The sequence below is a fragment of the Fistularia commersonii genome, chromosome 15, assembly GCF_037954325.1.
Source record: "Fistularia commersonii isolate RoL2024-O1a breed Wild chromosome 15, RoL_Fcom_v1.0, whole genome shotgun sequence".
NCBI lineage: Eukaryota > Metazoa > Chordata > Actinopteri > Syngnathiformes > Fistulariidae > Fistularia > Fistularia commersonii.
This window is the reverse complement of record NC_141298.1, coordinates 3,273,684-3,291,348: the sequence shown is the minus strand read 5'-3', so window position 1 is coordinate 3,291,348 and position 17,665 is coordinate 3,273,684. Positions and strand designations below refer to the sequence as shown.

The 17,665-nt window shown below is 38.5% G+C and overlaps 1 protein-coding gene across 3 annotated transcripts in view; it reads right to left on the bottom strand.

Moving 5' to 3' along the window:
* Positions 1 to 17,665, bottom strand: part of palmdb (palmdelphin b) — a 50,758-nt gene that overhangs the window by 15,975 nt on the left and 17,118 nt on the right. For 2 of the 3 annotated variants that reach the window (XM_086161045.1, XM_086161047.1), the window contains exons 4-5: positions 16,713 to 16,843; positions 12,138 to 12,252 (exon numbers count right to left, since the gene is read on the bottom strand). In XM_086161045.1, the coding sequence (XP_086017171.1) occupies positions 12,138 to 12,252; positions 16,713 to 16,843 (246 nt within the window). Of the gene's footprint in view, positions 1 to 260; positions 324 to 12,137; positions 12,253 to 16,712; positions 16,844 to 17,665 lie in introns of those variants that run through there. The other variant, XM_086161048.1, reaches the window with a different exon arrangement.

Genomic DNA, 17,665 nt, shown 5'->3' with positions numbered 1-17,665 from the left:
CAGGATAAGTTGCGTCTGTAATTTGTCCTCATTCCAAGCATCCAGAGTCACCCCCCCCCTCCAACACACATGCATTTCCTGATTCACATCACACACCAAGTGCATCAAGGTCTTGCACCCCAAGATTCATCCCGTTCGAATCAAAACCGAATACAGGATTTGATTTCAGTATCAAAAGAGGCATCACTGAAAAGCAACGTCATGGACCAACACTCCGAAACAGGAAAAACTTTAGGATGCGTTTGTGCGGATGGACCTACCTGAATCAGTTTGACGGGCTAAAGCAGGGCTCCGCTGTTTCTGAGCACAGCCTCACACTGGCAGCTCTGCCTGCCTGCCACCGCATCCCATTGGACAGCAACTATAGGGGGGTGTAATGGAGGCAGCCAATGCTGGAGCTGTGCTCACTGACCACACACAGAAGCAGAGAGATGCTCACACACACATCCTATCCCGCAGTGGGATCGCTCTCAGCCACCTGCTTATAACTCTCCCTATACAGGATGTTCCTACTGCTTCAAAAAAATGTGAAAAAATCATCACTTATAAAAGATTTATTTTAGATCGATGTGATACATTTGACTGGAGTGGATTACAAATAGTATTTTTCTGCCTCCGTTACTTCTTTAAACTTGCAGACATTAAAACTTAATGTACCGTGTTCTCTACGATAGCTCAAACTGCCAACAGCATGCCGTTGTTTATTTTATTATCACTATTTAACTGTGATTAGTTGATTCCCATGTTTTGAGATCCCCACTACTATTAAAATCTATTACACATAATTCTTTCTGGTCTTATCTTTGGACCGTTTCTTAAGTAGCAAAATCAACATGAATTGAGGAACCTGACCGACACTGAGCAGGTTACATCATTTTCTCTAAAGATGAGTCACTCACTTCACTGCAGCCCATTTAAGATCACACTGTAAAATTAAATGCTCTTTATAAGGGCATACATTTTAAAACAATTATATGATATCAAGGTTATTTGTTTGCTCATTTTGTAAAACGTTTTTGTAAAAATCCTATCCGATGGAAATTAAGGGGAAAAGTCTTCAAATGTGTCAAAAAAACTTTGACACTCAGGTGAACTAGTTATGGACAGGAATGTCTTGGAAATCTCTTTTGCAAATAAATGCTGATATGACAGAAATTTGACTGATGTATCTGTCAGTTCTTCTTCCGGTTAAATCCAAATGAACATCAATATGATGGAGTCACAAAGAGGCAAAGGAACTATGAGGCCAAACAGAGGACTTTCTGTGCCAGTTGAAGAAGTTCAACCTGCCCTTGGAGCCGCTGATTCAATCTAGTTTGTTCTGTTCAGTCTTGTTTGGTTTTTGTTCGGCCACTAAACAGGACAAGGACAGACTGGAACAGCCAATGAGGACTGCAGAAAGAATTATGGGTGCCATATTACCCTCTACTCAGCACCAATTCTCTTCCAGAGTCAAGAACCAGGCTGTGAACATCACTGCTGACTTGTCACTTCCCTGAGCACAACTTGTTCTCCCGGCTCCCCCGTGGTAGGAGGTGCATATCACCTTATGCCAGCACTACCTGACACAGTAGCAACAATTACCTTCAAGTCATCACTCCACAATAAAAAGAATTACCAAGAACACCTTATTCACAAAATCTCACACCAACAATAATTAATCCTTCATGGGGAAATTCATTCTCTGCAATGAACCCATCATGGAACCATAAGCAGTAGGCTGCCGTCCATCAGCGGAGCAGGGTTCTGTGTTCGCGAAACAACACTTAGATACATGAGGAGGAGCCGGGAATCAAACCAGGAATGTTCAGTTCCAAAGACAATCGCTAACATAGAGCCACATTACTCATGTATTAGCAACATATTACTTAGACATACATTGCACTCGGCACTTTGTGAATTGCATGTTTACAATGTTCTTGTCCAGTCATTGTTTATCTTTGTGTGACCAGCAAAAAAGCTGATTCTGATTCTGACATATGACAGGTATTTCAGATGAAAACTAAACAATGTGATTCCGGCAAGGAACCGGGTAAGCCATGAGCAACAAATACATAGAATGGTAGGACTACAGCACGGATGTCTTTCTCTCAAAATTGAGGTAGTTCTGTATCAGATATCCATCTTTATATTTATACTCTATGTTGACAGTTGGTAGTAGATTTGACTCTCTCTCACATGCTCTTTCTCTCTTAGTCATTTAGATGCTCCCTCTCTCTCTCTCTCTATACAGTATATACATATATATATATGGTCACATGCACATACAGGCATTTCATACATAGATATTACTTTAAACCTTCACTATTGGTATAAAATGGAGAAGCTTTACATGTTTGGAATATTAAGTTCTGATAAACAGCATTATGCTAAGCATTGTTTGTTAGCTTCCAGCAAACTAATGAAAGAATCCCATGTGTTTTCATCCATTCAATTGCCAATAGTTCATTTGAAACTCGCACAGCATTGGCTTTTCTCGATATCTTAAAGCTTCGGATGCTCCAACGAAGCCAGAGAAAAAGGAATACCTGAAAGAAATTAAAAATGTTATTTTACCTCTTAATTCACACAGCAGGGTATAGAAAAGCAGCGACGTGTCCAACCAACGGGTGTAGGATCTGATATTCGAATATGTAAATAACGTTTCCCATTTCCTTTTTTCCTTCTCAACAAATGTCCAGTATCTCATTTCCATTTTTAAACCATGTGCACAGCATGTTTGAATTCCTCCTACAAGCACAGAGATGTCTAGAGAATGATTAAAAGAAATGACTGGCCTTCAGCATCTCACTTTTCATGTTTTCCTGTGTGACATGAAATAGCTGTTATGTAACTGTATCCTTCAAGCATGATGATTGAGGTGCCGTCTCTTTTCTTTTCTACCCTCCTCCTCCATGTTTTTCCTTATGCAACGGCAAAAACCAAGGGGACGAGGGACGCGTACGGCAAGTTTTTTTCTCTCTTTTTTTAATCTGTATGAACGCTAGAAAAAAACAACATTAAGTCAAATTATCTTTCCATCAATGTCTGTCTGTGCAGACAGCACTCACTGCACATGCTCTTCACTAACCAATCCATTGTCGGTCCCATCGGAGGTTTTGCCCTTGAACAGTCTCAGATATTTTTTTTTAAGTCTTTGAGTTACGTTTGTATTTCCCAAGTTTTGCCGTGTGCGGTTACGCTGCCAAAGACAGGCGATTTACTAAACACCAGTGCTTAACTAAACTAGAGAAAGAAAAATACATGTCTGTAACTATATGAACATGGGATATATAATATTTATGAGAACAAATTTCAAACTTTTTTTTTTATCTTATTAGATATTGAAGGATCATCACTTGAGACAAATGTTTTCGAGAAATAGAACAACTTCAAAGGTAATATATGAACTTTTGAACATGGTCATGGAGTTTCAGCAACAGGGGTTGATAATGAGGCCAAAGCTTCTGCTTACTCACAGCTGCAGAACAATAACGTCCTATATCTACCACTGGCACTTTCTTTGTATATATAACTTATATTTAATGGATTGAAAATAGATGCCCTAAAAAGCATTAAATGGCCGAGAAACATTAATATCTTTTAAACTAATTTGTGTGTAACTTTGTTATACTACCTGACCCCAACCCTGAGTAAATGAATATACATCTGGTGCAATTCTCAAAAACGGGCAACAATTTACAAGAAAAAAAAAAATTAAGTATTGAATTAAAAAAAGCATAATAAACAAAATTGTTTAAAGTTGCGCAGATACTACTGGATTGCCAATTAAAGTAAATTACGACCTCACTGTTATGTATATATCTGTGTGTGTGTGTGTGTGTGTGTGTGTGTGTGTGTGTGTGTGTGTGTGTGTGTGTGTGTATGTGTATATATATATATATATATATATATATATATATATATATATATATATATATATATATATATATATATATATATATATGTAATGTATATCACTCACAAAGACACGCATGCACACACACACCTATATGAGTGTGTATGGATAAATGTGTATACAGTATGTACATCTATCTATCTATCTATCTATCTATCTATCTATCTATCTATCTATCTATCTATCTATCTATCTATCTATCTATCTATCTATCTATCGATCACTTATTTACTTTTTTAAGATGTAAATTGCAAGAAGTTTTTGGACAGTTTACATAATCTCAGTAAAAGCAGAAACCAATTACCTCTCTCCACGGCTATAGCTGACATAGACCATTGACCAAGGAAAAGCAAATTGAATTTAAGGTCCAGAAACATCCCCATCTATTTAATTTTGTATGCTTGGGCACTGTGGTGTTTTCATTGATGTCTCTGGGAAACACAAGCGCAAAACTATTTGTAACATTTTGAAAAAAATATACCCATGGCATCTATCCAAAATCATTTTTTGTTAGTCAATTTATGTATTGGATACTATGGTAACCAACATACCTGTGCTGTTAAATGGCACGTCAATTAAATGACAGATGCCTGTGAATGTGGGTGGAGGGAAAACAACAGTGGCAGGACAGAGCACAATAGCCTTTAACAGGCAGGACTCCGAATGCTGCCAGAGACCATGTTGTGATTTTGATGATTATGTATAATCAGCTTGGTTTTTAAAAGTTTGAAAAAAAAAAGGGATATCAAATGACTGACACCTGTCCAGAATAAATGCGGAGGGAGGCTCTTTCGAACTGATGCCTGTGAAATGTTTCAGTTCTCCCCCAATCACTGTTGTGCAGACTCTTGCCAATGATTTAACCTGAATAAGATTCATACATTATGCCATCTTTTTTCCCACATCTTTTTACACTGCAAGGAAGGGGACAAAGTGTATAACACAATCATAAACCCTGAAGCAGAATAAGGGAACTTGTAGACGGAATCGTAACCGAATGAAACAACTACAACAACAACAAGCGCCAGACTAAAGAATTTATTCATATATTAACAGTATCAATTAATGAAGACCCCTTACCTGATGAAAAAAAAGAAACCGTTCATTGTCATTAGTACAACCACAAGAATGGCGTCTACAATTTTTAAGAAATCGTCACTCAAATCATACATGAGAAGCTGGAAGAAGAAAAATCAGAATCAAAAAGGGTTGCAATAATGGTCTCAAGTTATGTCTATGGTCTTAATGCAGCACTGTAAGTTTGCTTATCATTAATACTATATATGGCACAATATATTCACTATACATTCACATCACTGTAAGTACTGGTGAAAGTTTTAGTGTGCAATTTAACTTTTTTACCAGAAGGTGGCAATGCAATTTGCAACCTCATCTTGGCTTTCTCAAATGAAACATGTCCCTCAATCGCAACATAATGACTTGACACAAAGACAGCACAGTTTTTGCGACAAATGGTTTAAAAAAAAAAACAAACACAAAATGCGCCCAGAAACCTGAGGACATAGACAGAAAACAAAGTAATACCGAAACATATAAGTCATCCAGGTTGAACGACTTAATACAGATATTTTTTCATCTATTTGCAGCTTTACAAAACTCAGTAAGAGTGGTCAAATAGAGAGTGCGAGTATAATAGCGCCTAATGTGTCAAGCAGGGACATTTATGTGCTTTATACCAACAGAGAGAATGTACTGGTATAAAGTAGGAAGGGAATCAAAGTTAAAAGAAATGCAACATTTTGCCTGTGCTGCACATATGTTTTATTTCTAGAATAACCCTTACTGTGATGGTTATATCATCGGTTTCATATTATTATGAGGGCTTCAAAAATAAGACCCTATTAAGGCGCCTTTGCACATGGAGACCAACAGCGACATAGTTATCCGACAAGTGATTCATCACTTGACCCAAAAGGCTCGGACATCAGAGTCCCAGCAGGGGGAGTGAGCAGCAACCTAAAGCCTCATGCATTAAAATAATCACTTGTGTCGCTACTCGCCACGTTTGAGTGCAACAACAGACTTTTCATATTAAAAAGAGAATTAACTTTTTCGCTGACAAATTTGATTTGAAAATACTAATTTCTTTCCCTTCCAGTGTCTTGTTTAGCTTCAGATGACATTATACACACATTAATGTCCTCCCTCAAGTGTAGAATTTACGAAATACAATTCCCAAATATTCATAAGGAAACAACTTTATATGATTTTTTATAATCAGATTTACACTTGTCTGCCCCATTATATCATATTGAATTGCACTATGGTTAAAGTTCAATTCGATGACATAATTGAACATGGCCTACATCCAGATGGACAATTACTCTAAATAGCATGAAACGGAATTTTAATAATAAGTGTATACAGATGTCTCCTCAAAGCACCCCTGTTTGCCTAATTGGATTTGTAGAATTCCTTCAATGTGCTGTGTTGAGTCTGCAGGACTTATAAATGCTGTCCATATTTCATGAAATTGATGGAAACTCAGTTTTGTCCATTTGAGTATTTTTGTGCATTTATTTTGTTTTGTTTGCCAGTGTATTGAGCTCTCAGGACCAGTTACACAGAACATAGTGTTATGACATTCTAGAAACACATGAACACTCAACATACTCAATACATTTTTTAATGGTGAGGGACTAAACATAAATCAGAGGTTAATTCTGGTCTTAAATTGTTGGTTCAATCTTATCTTTCAGTAGAACATAGTTTCAGCTTTTCCATGTTGATTCCACCCTTCCTGGACACATTCTCGGCCTGACCCTGCAGCTCCGTCCTGTGTTTCCCCGCCTTGTGCACAAATGTTGGTTTGTGGAGCTCCGAATTATTCCAGTATGTGTCGCCCATGCCGTCTCTGAGGCCTGCGACCTGTGCCACATCTACTCTGGGTTGGAAAACTTTACTGGTGCATCCCTTGGGGTGATAAAGACACTCCCCCTGGTTTTTGGTTTCAGCCTGTTCATCCCCATCATCGTCTTCCTCCTCACTGTTACCGATGACCACCACCTCCGCCTGGAAGTCTTCCTCCTCGTCATCGTCGGCATTCTCGTAGCCCATGAAAATCATGGTGATGGGCTCTGATTCCAACTCCTTTGGAAGGGTTTTGACAATGTTGGGAGAGAGATTCCTCTCTGAGCTGACTGAACGACCCATCAAGATGTCCTCTTCGGCTGCATAGCCGGGCACTGATGGCCCATGACCGTTGATGGTTTTATAGACAGGCTGCAAGGGGGCCGACATCCCTTCAGACCTGGCTTTGACTGAAATAAGAGCTGCCTGCTTGTCATCGCTCATCTTTATACTGTTGCCGGTGGGACCCTGGGGAATCGCCATACCTGACACGCCATCTGGATGGATAAAGCTGGGGCTTGGGGTTTTGCTGTGGGGTGGTTGTTCTTCGAGCTCATGGTTCAGGGGGCCATGGACTCTGGATGATGGGATATTCAGGAGGGGGCTGGGGCTATGTGTTTTATTGGGTGACCTGGGTGTTGAGGGTCTGCTGTTTGCGGTATAAGCTGCTGAGTAGACAGGCAGATGGTACTGCACCTCGGTGTGTACATCTCCATCTGTGGCCTGCTGCAGCAACTCCTCTACCTCTCCAGCTGTCAATTCGCCAACTTTTCCTGAGTGCATTTTACTTCCATCCGGGCCTAGGGCGTACACAGTTTTGCGTCCATCGTCGTAGACTTTCAACCCCCTTTCCTGGACAGTTTCAGGGGAGACAGGAGCTGTCGAGACCACCTCCTTTTTTCCAGTCCTTTTATCATGTTTCACGTTGATCTCCACTGCAAATGTAGCTGGAATGGAGAGAATATCCAGTTGAAAGACAGAAACATGAATATGGCTTTGTATTGTCACTTAATAAAGAAGAAATCCTCCTGACCCACCATTTGTGTTTGCGTTGTGTCTGTAAAAAAAATCTGTGTTATCAATTTAACTTGGATCAATTAATCAGTCAATTGAATGTTACCTCAACTACTGAAAAGGGCCTAGTTTGTAGAGGGTTTGAACAATATTTTCACTTGATCCCATTGTTTTGGAAAATGAATTCATATCATCCAAAACACAACAAATGTGTTGTAGTTTTAGACAGTTTAGACAAGGATATGACCGTAAGCTCAAATTCATGACACACTAAGACTACATAACATAAACTGTAGTATCAACTGAAAACGTCTGTATCCAGCAAACAAATTTGATGGATAGTTTGATCATAATTTAGTGAAATATTTCTCCTTATCAAGAAAGAAAATGAAAACATTTATTGGAATTTTCAATGGATGTACATACTGCTTCTAATTTTTTTCAAGGCCCGTCACAAGTGTATAGATGTTGCCTCAGTAAGTGATGAATTATGCAATTTAAAAACCATGACATGACATTATCATGCTGCTGAGCATGAATTTCACTCCACAGCTAAAATGACGCTGCATTAATATGACGTTATTTGCCCCCCAGTTATCTTTGGACCAGCAGTGTGATCAGTCAGCGAGACCACACGTACAACAGCTTCATCATCACATTACCTTTCTTTGGCTCCTCATCGGGAGGCTGACAGACAGGGGGGCTTTTTGCTGGTGTCAGCGGGGTGACAAATGGGGTAACAGGGAGAGGTGAGGGAGTGTGATGTATCACATCTGAGGACAAAAATAGAACCGGTTAAATATGAGAAAACCCACTTTAAGCCAGTAGAAGGAATGTTTATAAAATGTCACTTCTAAATGGTATTGATGTAAATCTAGGAAACAATGTACATTAGCTAATCTATCAACCATTATAGTCTTATAATGACCTGCTGAGTCTAAAATATTTATGTTTTTAAAGACCTTTTCTTTTAAAGTAAAGGCACAGAAGCAGTGCTCAGGTATATTTGAATAACAATCAGTTGATTTACTATATAATTTAGATAATCGACAATTTTTTGGCACCTGATTTCTCTTTTTTTCAATCGATTTGAAAGGGACTATTCATCTTGTTTTCTTCAATTTCAAAAGCATGTAATTTTCTGGGTCAAAACATGATCTGGATCTAGAAGGAACCGTTTTATATCACATAATTAGGTACTATCCAGATTTTTTTGTTCAATTTTTTTTAAATATTATCTGGCCCTAATTATAAAATTGATGAAGATTATTTGGGGGCTAGGAGTGACATCTTGGTACATTTTGTTTTAGCATTTGACAAAAATAATAACAAATTATGTAAGTATTTATTTATTTATCACACTATGTGTTGATTAAGTTATTACAGTTCCACAATCCAATTCTTATTATTATTTTGCTGTTATGATTTATTCAAAGAGTGCACAAAGCTTGATCTAAAGGTGGTAAATCTCTGCGTATCATACTTGAACTGTAATGCCATATATTTTATTTTTATTTTTTAATGGATTCATGCTTTTATTTATCATGCATGTATCATTTATTCATTTTTATTTACTTAATTGGGTTAAAACTCAAAGCCCGCATAGTTTGGTCATGAAGGAACCAAGGACGTAGCATTTTGAAAGTAACTGTCATGCATGAGATCTATAAAAACATAGCATTAATATAAGAATAAAACTGTATATAAAATAAATTAGACAATTACCTAAGTATTGATAAGTACAAAATCACAGATAATATTCATGTTTGATTGGTGAAGCACATGAATAGATAGATAGATAGATAGATAGATAGATAGATAGATAGATAGACAGACAGACAGACAGACAGACAGACAGACAGACAGACAGACAGACAGACAGACAGACAGACAGACAGATAGATAGATAGATAGATAGATAGATAGATAGATAGATAGATAGATAGATAGATAGATAAAATTGATTATCGTATGATTAATTAAAATCTGTGAAGTAATTACTGAGTAAAGAACAGTTAGAGCATATAAATAGTATGTTATCACAGCATCTTCATACTTTGTCATGAGTCAAGATCAAAACTGTTATTCACAAACAACACTTGGTATTAATGGCTACTGTTATGTGCTAGTGAATTTAGAAATGTTAAATACACACGTCAACTCAAGGAAATCTAAAATAAGATCTTTTACCTGTATGGAAGTCCGCATTTAGCTCCTAAATTTGAAGACAGAGTAGTGGAGGGGTCAAAATGGCGAGGGCAGCAGGACGCCAACATCAGCACGAGACTTCCGTTAGGAGGGCTTGAAGCATCAGCAGGGTGAGGTTGTGTCGCATTCAAGTTTGGTTAGAAGGCGGCAATCAGCAGGGAAATCATGCATATTAGTCCTTGTGAGTTTTCCAAATTCCCCTTTCTGGACGTAAAATACACCCAGGGCATTGTCACTGACGCGTTAGAAGGAGGCGGCGATGGTAAGAAGAACCATGGGAAGGATGGAAGGAGGAGGACAACCTATTGGTATTTACTTTATTTAACAATTCATTGAGTGTAATATTAACCTTTTTATGCAACATGCGCAGCGGTATTAAAGTGGAGTGCGATATAAGTGCCAAGCTTCAAATGAATATTTCATTTTGAGGATAATTAGATGATTAAGTTAAAAAAAGGAGAATACATTTCAGGGTTAAGCTTAAAAAATGAATGACGCAGCCTTCACTTCTGAATACATTTGCATCACTTAAGAATCTCACTGATGATTCTCATGTCCATGGAAATGTCTTGATTGCTTGTGAAAATGTAACATTTTATTCAAGCAGATTCCTCATTTCCATACTTTTTCAGACGTGAAATAAACTCTCGGTTGAAATGTCCTGGTGATATGTAAAGCATCCAGTGGCCACAATCAAATTTATTGATGAACACCATCAGAATCTTGACAGATCATTTCGCTCTTTGAGTTAAACATTCTTTTGGCTAGTTTGGGGTTTGCAGGGACTACCTGAAATGCAGTATCTATCATGCAACCTGAGATACAGAGAGCAAAAGGATAACTCCGAACAACCAGTTCCTGCCTTATCTTTTAAAGGCAATGAGAATAACTCACCAAAAAGCATGGAATCAGACTTCTCCACAAGAAGGCCAAGACAGGTGCAATTTTACTAAGAGCTAAGCGCAAACAGAGCTGATGCGGGTTGAGGGACGAGAAATCTTCAGGAAATTAAATAAAGTCCAGCTGCTGTGATAAGATGTAAGAGGAACAACTATGACCCCAATGACTAAGAATCTCGACACACTTCAGAAACTCGGTATCACAATCCAATGATGTTGATACTTTGACTGCAAACGTTCTCTCTTCTCACAAAGTTTCATGGACCTGAATGTTCAAAAGCTTATTCTTGACTTCTGAAGTTACTGAATTTCAGTTTATCAATGAGATGAATTAACAATATCCTTAATACTTAGAGCAAATCTTTGACTTTCAAAATTGAACTTTATTCTTGAATTGCATTTTTTTTTCCTTCCATTACCCTCCACTTTGACTCTGTTGGACTTACTGTAAGTCCATCCACAGTCACAAGACATCTTCAAATGATACATTCATTTATTCTTTATCTATACCGCTTATTCTGTACTATAGGGTAACGGGGGGTTGGGCTTATCACAGCTGTCGTTGGAGGGATTAAACGGGTCAGTCAAATACAGAACAACATATAGATCCATTCAACCATTCACACATCTGGGTAATTTAGGGTCTCCAAATGACCAGCCATATGTATTTGGACTTTTGGAGGAAACTGGAGAACCCGGAGAAAACCCAAGCACCCAAAGGGAGAACATGCAAGCTTAACACAGATAGACCCCTGTATCAGGAACTTCTTGCTTTAAGGCAGATGCGCTCACAACTGTGCCTGCATGCCACTCAAGTAATACAAGTCACACAAGCAAATGAGGTCTAAAGGCGATCAAGATTTCTTGAAAGTCCTATATCGGTCAAATTTGTGTACCTATGGTCATATATATCTTAACTATATCTAAGGACATTTTAAGTATGATGCAAACTACTTCCGTTGATTGTGTGATTCCGATCGGTATCACAACAGATGCTCCCATTTGGCTGTTAAATCAATTTTTGATTGACCAGTTATTACATGATTTGACCAGTTACGCCGCACGTTTGAACTGCGTAGTAATCGAAAGCGGAACGACACGTTGATGATTGAGTGTAAGAAGATGAAGGATTGTGAGAATTCATGAAATGTAATTACTGCAGGGTGAAAAGCTTTGGTAGAATTGGTTACACAGAGATGCCAGAGGCAATAACACTGGCAGAAAGCATCAACAACCTTCTAGCTTACCTTGATGATGTCCTCAGGTGTCCTCTCCACCTCCTTCAAACGCTTCAAAACAACTTCTTCATTTGCAGAAATGTCCAGCTCCTGCGCCTCCAAGGTCTGGATCTCTTTTTCTATCCTGAGAGGCAAGGAGGCAACATTAAGCCATAGGGAACAGCATTGTCAGTTACTGTCCTTTGCACAATATAAAAACCTGGGCTGCACAGTTTGTCAAAAATAAATGAATTGAAAGCATCATATTGCCCACTGCAATATTAGAAAATCAGAAATTGAGAATGTGGGTACAGAAATGTCTTTCTTCTATCAAAAATGACTTTGCAACTTTGATAAACAAATGCAAACACTAAAATAAATGTTTCTTTCTTTGTTGTTTTTTTTTCTGTTTTTGATATACTAGTTTAAAGTATGTATAATCATGCAATATATTTATAAAAAAAAATTCCTTACTATCTTCATCTATCTTCATGCAGCAATGACTCTCCCCAAAAAAGGAGCTTTGACAAATTGAATTAATATTCCATGAAACATCATCTACATGATGATCTCAGCATGAAATACAACAAAACCAAGTACAGCTGTCCTGGTTAGTGCTGAAAAAAATTAGTTGACTTGATTGCATTCTGTTCTATAAATATTTAAACACATTTTCATTAACAAATCAAGTTTTCAGACACTTCTGTCTCCAGAAAAAAAACACCAGTTCTGCTTATTTTGAACATTTAGGTCAAAAAATTATCAATGTATTAAGCGTCATTTAAAATCATGTGTATAAAATGCTTTTCAAAACAGGATATAGACATATTCTCAAAATCAATAGAATCAGTATTGACTTGATTACTCGTATATTGATATCATGTTGCAAAAAAAAATCATATCAAAAAAGATTTGACATTAAAAACAGACAATTTTTCCAACATATCTGACAAGTTATTTAACTGTAGGTACAAGATTTTCCAACCTATATCGCTCAGGTTAGGGTTATTTGAAAGCTCTATTTTCTACCAATGATATTTAACAACAGGTTCAAAATCTAACAGTGTAAACGTTGATTTGAGCAGCTTTTATGGATAGAGAAAAAGATAAATCTCTGGCAATCTGCTGTTAAACATCAGCGGTATCCCCCCCGGCTATCCTCAGCCTGCCTCAAGCTCTGTTTGGTACTTGATTGTCAATCACAGGCAGGTCGGGGTTATTCGAGAGCCCATCCTGTGAGCTGATGGCTTGTCGAGAGAAGGATTTAGCTCACAGATTGCCAGTTTTGATGCAGTCTCAGGCTGCAGCACCGAAGACTCAGCTTAACGGGACTCAGCTCCTCCCTCCCCAGCATGTTTGGCTTATATAGATGCCAAATATCAGGGATGTGCTACAAGATAATATAGCGGGTTTGAGAAAAGGGTGCACCGGTGGCAGGACGTTCTTCCCTTTTTTTGTAATCTGGACAACAGTAGGCAGAATGTGGTCTCATTTGTTCTGCTCACCCTGAGGTTGTGGTGACGGTTGTGATAGCATAAGCAAAAGGCATCCAAATCCTTTATTAAAGATAAATGCTGATTTAAGTGTAAATGTGCGAGACAAAGGGGTACTGGGGGCCAACAGAGGTGGGACAACAAACAACGCTGGAGGAATCGTTCTGCTTGTTTACAATGACCGGACGTACAGTTCTAAAAATCTCTTTAGGTTTTTCTCTCGTTACATATTTTCTTGGTTTCATAATTGTGTTTTTCTTGACATTTCCAATATATATAAAGTGTTTCTTCAGCAGCAGAGGTCTTTATTTGGTTCTGCTCTTTTGTTATACATCAATACACGACCCTCTCTGTGGATCCCTGTGCTGTGATAACATTGAGCTGATTGCTTTGCAGACTATTTGATCTCCAAATCGACTTATTCTGACATTTTTTTCAGAAATGCAGCCCATCCTGGGAAGAAGGCTTATAGTTTCATTTTTCAGTTGCCTTGTTGAAAGGGTTTCGTTGTAAAATAGGATGTAAGTATCTTTCGAATTCCCAAGGGAGGATGTCATTGATGACCAATTCCCCTTGTTGGACTGTTGCACTCACATCCAACAGGACAGAAGCCTGGACATCAAGATTGACATGAAACCAGCACACACTCCTGGTGTGTGCTGGGGGTAATCAGAACTCTACACCACTGGGCCTTGAACATATCATCAACCGCCAAATGAGCGATGCAACATATTAGGAAAGCTCTAAGATCCTACCCTAATTGGGCCTTTGCCAAATTGTAAGCCACCAGACACAGGAACATAGAATAGGAGGAAGACAACAACAATCGAAAGAGAAGTGTCATTGGCGCAGAGGGTTAGAGGGGTCGTCCTTGAAACCGAACATTCTTGGTAACAGTTGAGCCACCACTTCAGTACAGGACTCTGCGGTCCACCTTCATCTGAAGGATAAGGGCCATTCATTTGAAGACAGCGATGTATTCTGAACAGAGAGGACTGATGGCTCGAGAGGAGTTAAAGAAGCCATTTTTGTCAAAACAGAAAAAAAAGGTCTCTGAACAGAGGAGGGGGCCTCAGACATAACCTTTAACCAACATATAACAGGGATCATTACCGAGATGTAACTTGCACACACAGACCAAGCCAATCTGCACCCTCCAAACAACGAAGATCGACCACCAAACCAGCTCCCAGTAACTTCCAGTCCACGTGATCTAACTCTTTTGTTTTTACATTCTGAGAAGTCGAGCTTAACCTCTTCACCTTCAAATCAAGGTACCGGTAACACCCAAATTTTGCTCCTTTGTCCCCACCCAATAACACCCCATTAGCATAACAACCCTACTTCAACCTAGATTAACTCTTGTGTTTACATAACATAGACCCGCTAAAAACCCTGGCAGTTATATCCAGAAACCCCCAACAGGTCATTGGAATTGAATAAGCCTCTCGGATGAGGGGTGTAACATCTTCAAGACAAGAAAGTCAAGTCCAGGTACCACGACAAGAAGATTTCGAAAAGGATTCATTTTATTCATTCATTCATTATTTATACCTCCTGTCCTGCACCCAGGGTTGCTGAAGCCTATCCAAGCAGTCATTGGACCAGAGTCAGGGTTCACCCTGGACCGGTCACATAAAGAGAACAACAACCATCAAATCGTCTGGACATTTTAGGGTGCTCAGTGAACCATGGTTTTAGACTGCAGGAGGAAACCTCAGGACCCGGAAGAAACCTGCAGACCAGGGGGAGAATATCGACGGCTGGAATGCAAAACCTCCTATCTGCATTTTTCAATTTTGAGTTTTTGCATTGAATGGTGAGAAGTGGGATGGCTCCACATTTTCAGTCTATCCGCAAGATAATCCCACCCTTTCTTTTGACATAAATGTCATGTGACAAAACTCCTATGTCCACAATGAAGCAGAAAAAATTAGGAAAAAAACACTTATCTGCATTGTCAGTGGTAAAAATACATGCTATGTATTTTTTAATTATAACATAGAAATATAGTCTGTGAACAATAGAATATTCTTGAAAATCTTTAACAAAGACCATACTATAATCAAATGAAAGTCTTTGTTTTCATTTCCTGATTTTTTTTTTTTCTTTTTTCAGATAGGTTTTGCATTCCAGCCATCGATATGCAAAGACCACAGAGAAAGCACCCATGTCACAATCAAACCAGGGACATCGAGGGATATGCGATAACAACTTGACCAGCGTGCTGGCCATATATTTCAACGTAGAAGAACGCACTTCAAATACAGAAAAAATAATGGAACTGTTCCTTTTCAAGCACCCTTGACAAAAACCAAAATTCACACTCATCAAAGTGGAATCAGCCAAGATTTCACACAAACATGATGTTTCCTGATCACACCAATGCCATTTGGACACTGGACATGTCATAAATCCTGGTTAAAGGTTGCAAACTGCTGATATTGAGTTCCAACTAGACTCTAAAAAGCAGATCGAGTCTGTATGCTAAATTCCAAAGTTTATAGGATGCCCTGTAAACCCCCATCTCCTTCCTTTTCCTGCTTCCACACTATATGATGTCATACTCTCATGTGGACACAGTAACTTTAGCCTGAACACGCCAACACCTCCAACATGTCAGGGTTTTTTGGTTACTGTCTGGACCTGAAAGCAAAAACGTTGCCTTTTAACCCTCTCAGGCTCAAATTAAGTTGTAGTTGCAGGAAAAATCTGATATTTGGCTGTCGCAAATCTGCAACATCTGCCTGGAGAAGGTTAATGTGACTGAACTTCAAGATTTGTTCTCTTGCCATGGCAGCATGACTTTATATGACACTGTGTTCCCAGAGGTATTGCAAAAAGATTAATTTAATGGCCATTTGAAAATAGTGCAGGATTAATGGAGTAACCAAATAAGCCTTTCAGAAATCCTCTGAGAAAAAATGAAAAATGACTTTAATTAAAATACAAACTTCCATTAAAAATCTACTTTTACAAAATAAATAGGATTCAACTAGGGGACCTTACATTGATCTCTATTATTAAGTGGCACTTTTCATACTCTTTGCCTTTTATTCAGCAGAAACCTGGTACCCGGTGGGCACCCGCGCCCACGTGGTGGGCGGCTCACCTGGAGATATTGCTCTGCAACTGATCGCTCTGCTGCTGCTCGTCCTGGGCCTGGAGCCTCATGGCCTCCTGCTCCTCCTCCGATTGCTGACTCAGACCGTCCATCAGCCATTGCTCCCTTAAGGCCTTTTTCTGTTGGTCAAACAAATTTCCACACCATCCGCATAAAATATGATCAGATGGCTAAGCAATAAATCCACCTTTCTCTGAGGATCGTAAAATTGAGTTGTAATTGGATTTCTTGAGGAAAGAGGGTCATGGAAATATTTAAAGTTTAATTTTGGAAATGGTCCAGCTGTTCTGGGATTTAATAAATGAGATCCCATCTGGTCGAAAAATACGACTGAAACTTAAATCAATGTGTGCATACCAAACAACATATTTATTTCTAATAATTTATTAGTCCCTTTCAGCAATATGTGGCATGGATGCATGCAACAACTTTATTACACATATCAGACCATGCAATCAAACAGGGAGGAACAAACGTATCTGTTTGATCACAAAGCCCTTATATAATGACAAAACAATAAATAGAAAATAGGTGTATAGTATCAGTGCTGATAGACAACAACGACAAGTGCAGTGTCATAGAGATGTGGGAAAAAAACCCTAGCTCTTTATATTCCACCAGATAGAAACGGTAAATTGGATTAGCTATACTGCCATCCGCAGGCTATTACCTGTAACTATATTAATGTATCTTCAGCCCATATTTTCTTTTCTTCAAATATGACTGATTTTGAGAATGAAAAGAAAAGCAAAAGAGAAAAAAAAAAATAACCGTATAAATAAAATATCTTTGGTATGCTCTGAGAGACTACGAGGTGGTTTGTCACTTAACACAAATATATTCCTCATATTCCTTTCAAAACATTGTCTAGCGAGGTTTTGAATATTCCATGGCTTTTCCGAAAGAGTCCACGTTATTTACTGCATTGGAATATTCCTCGT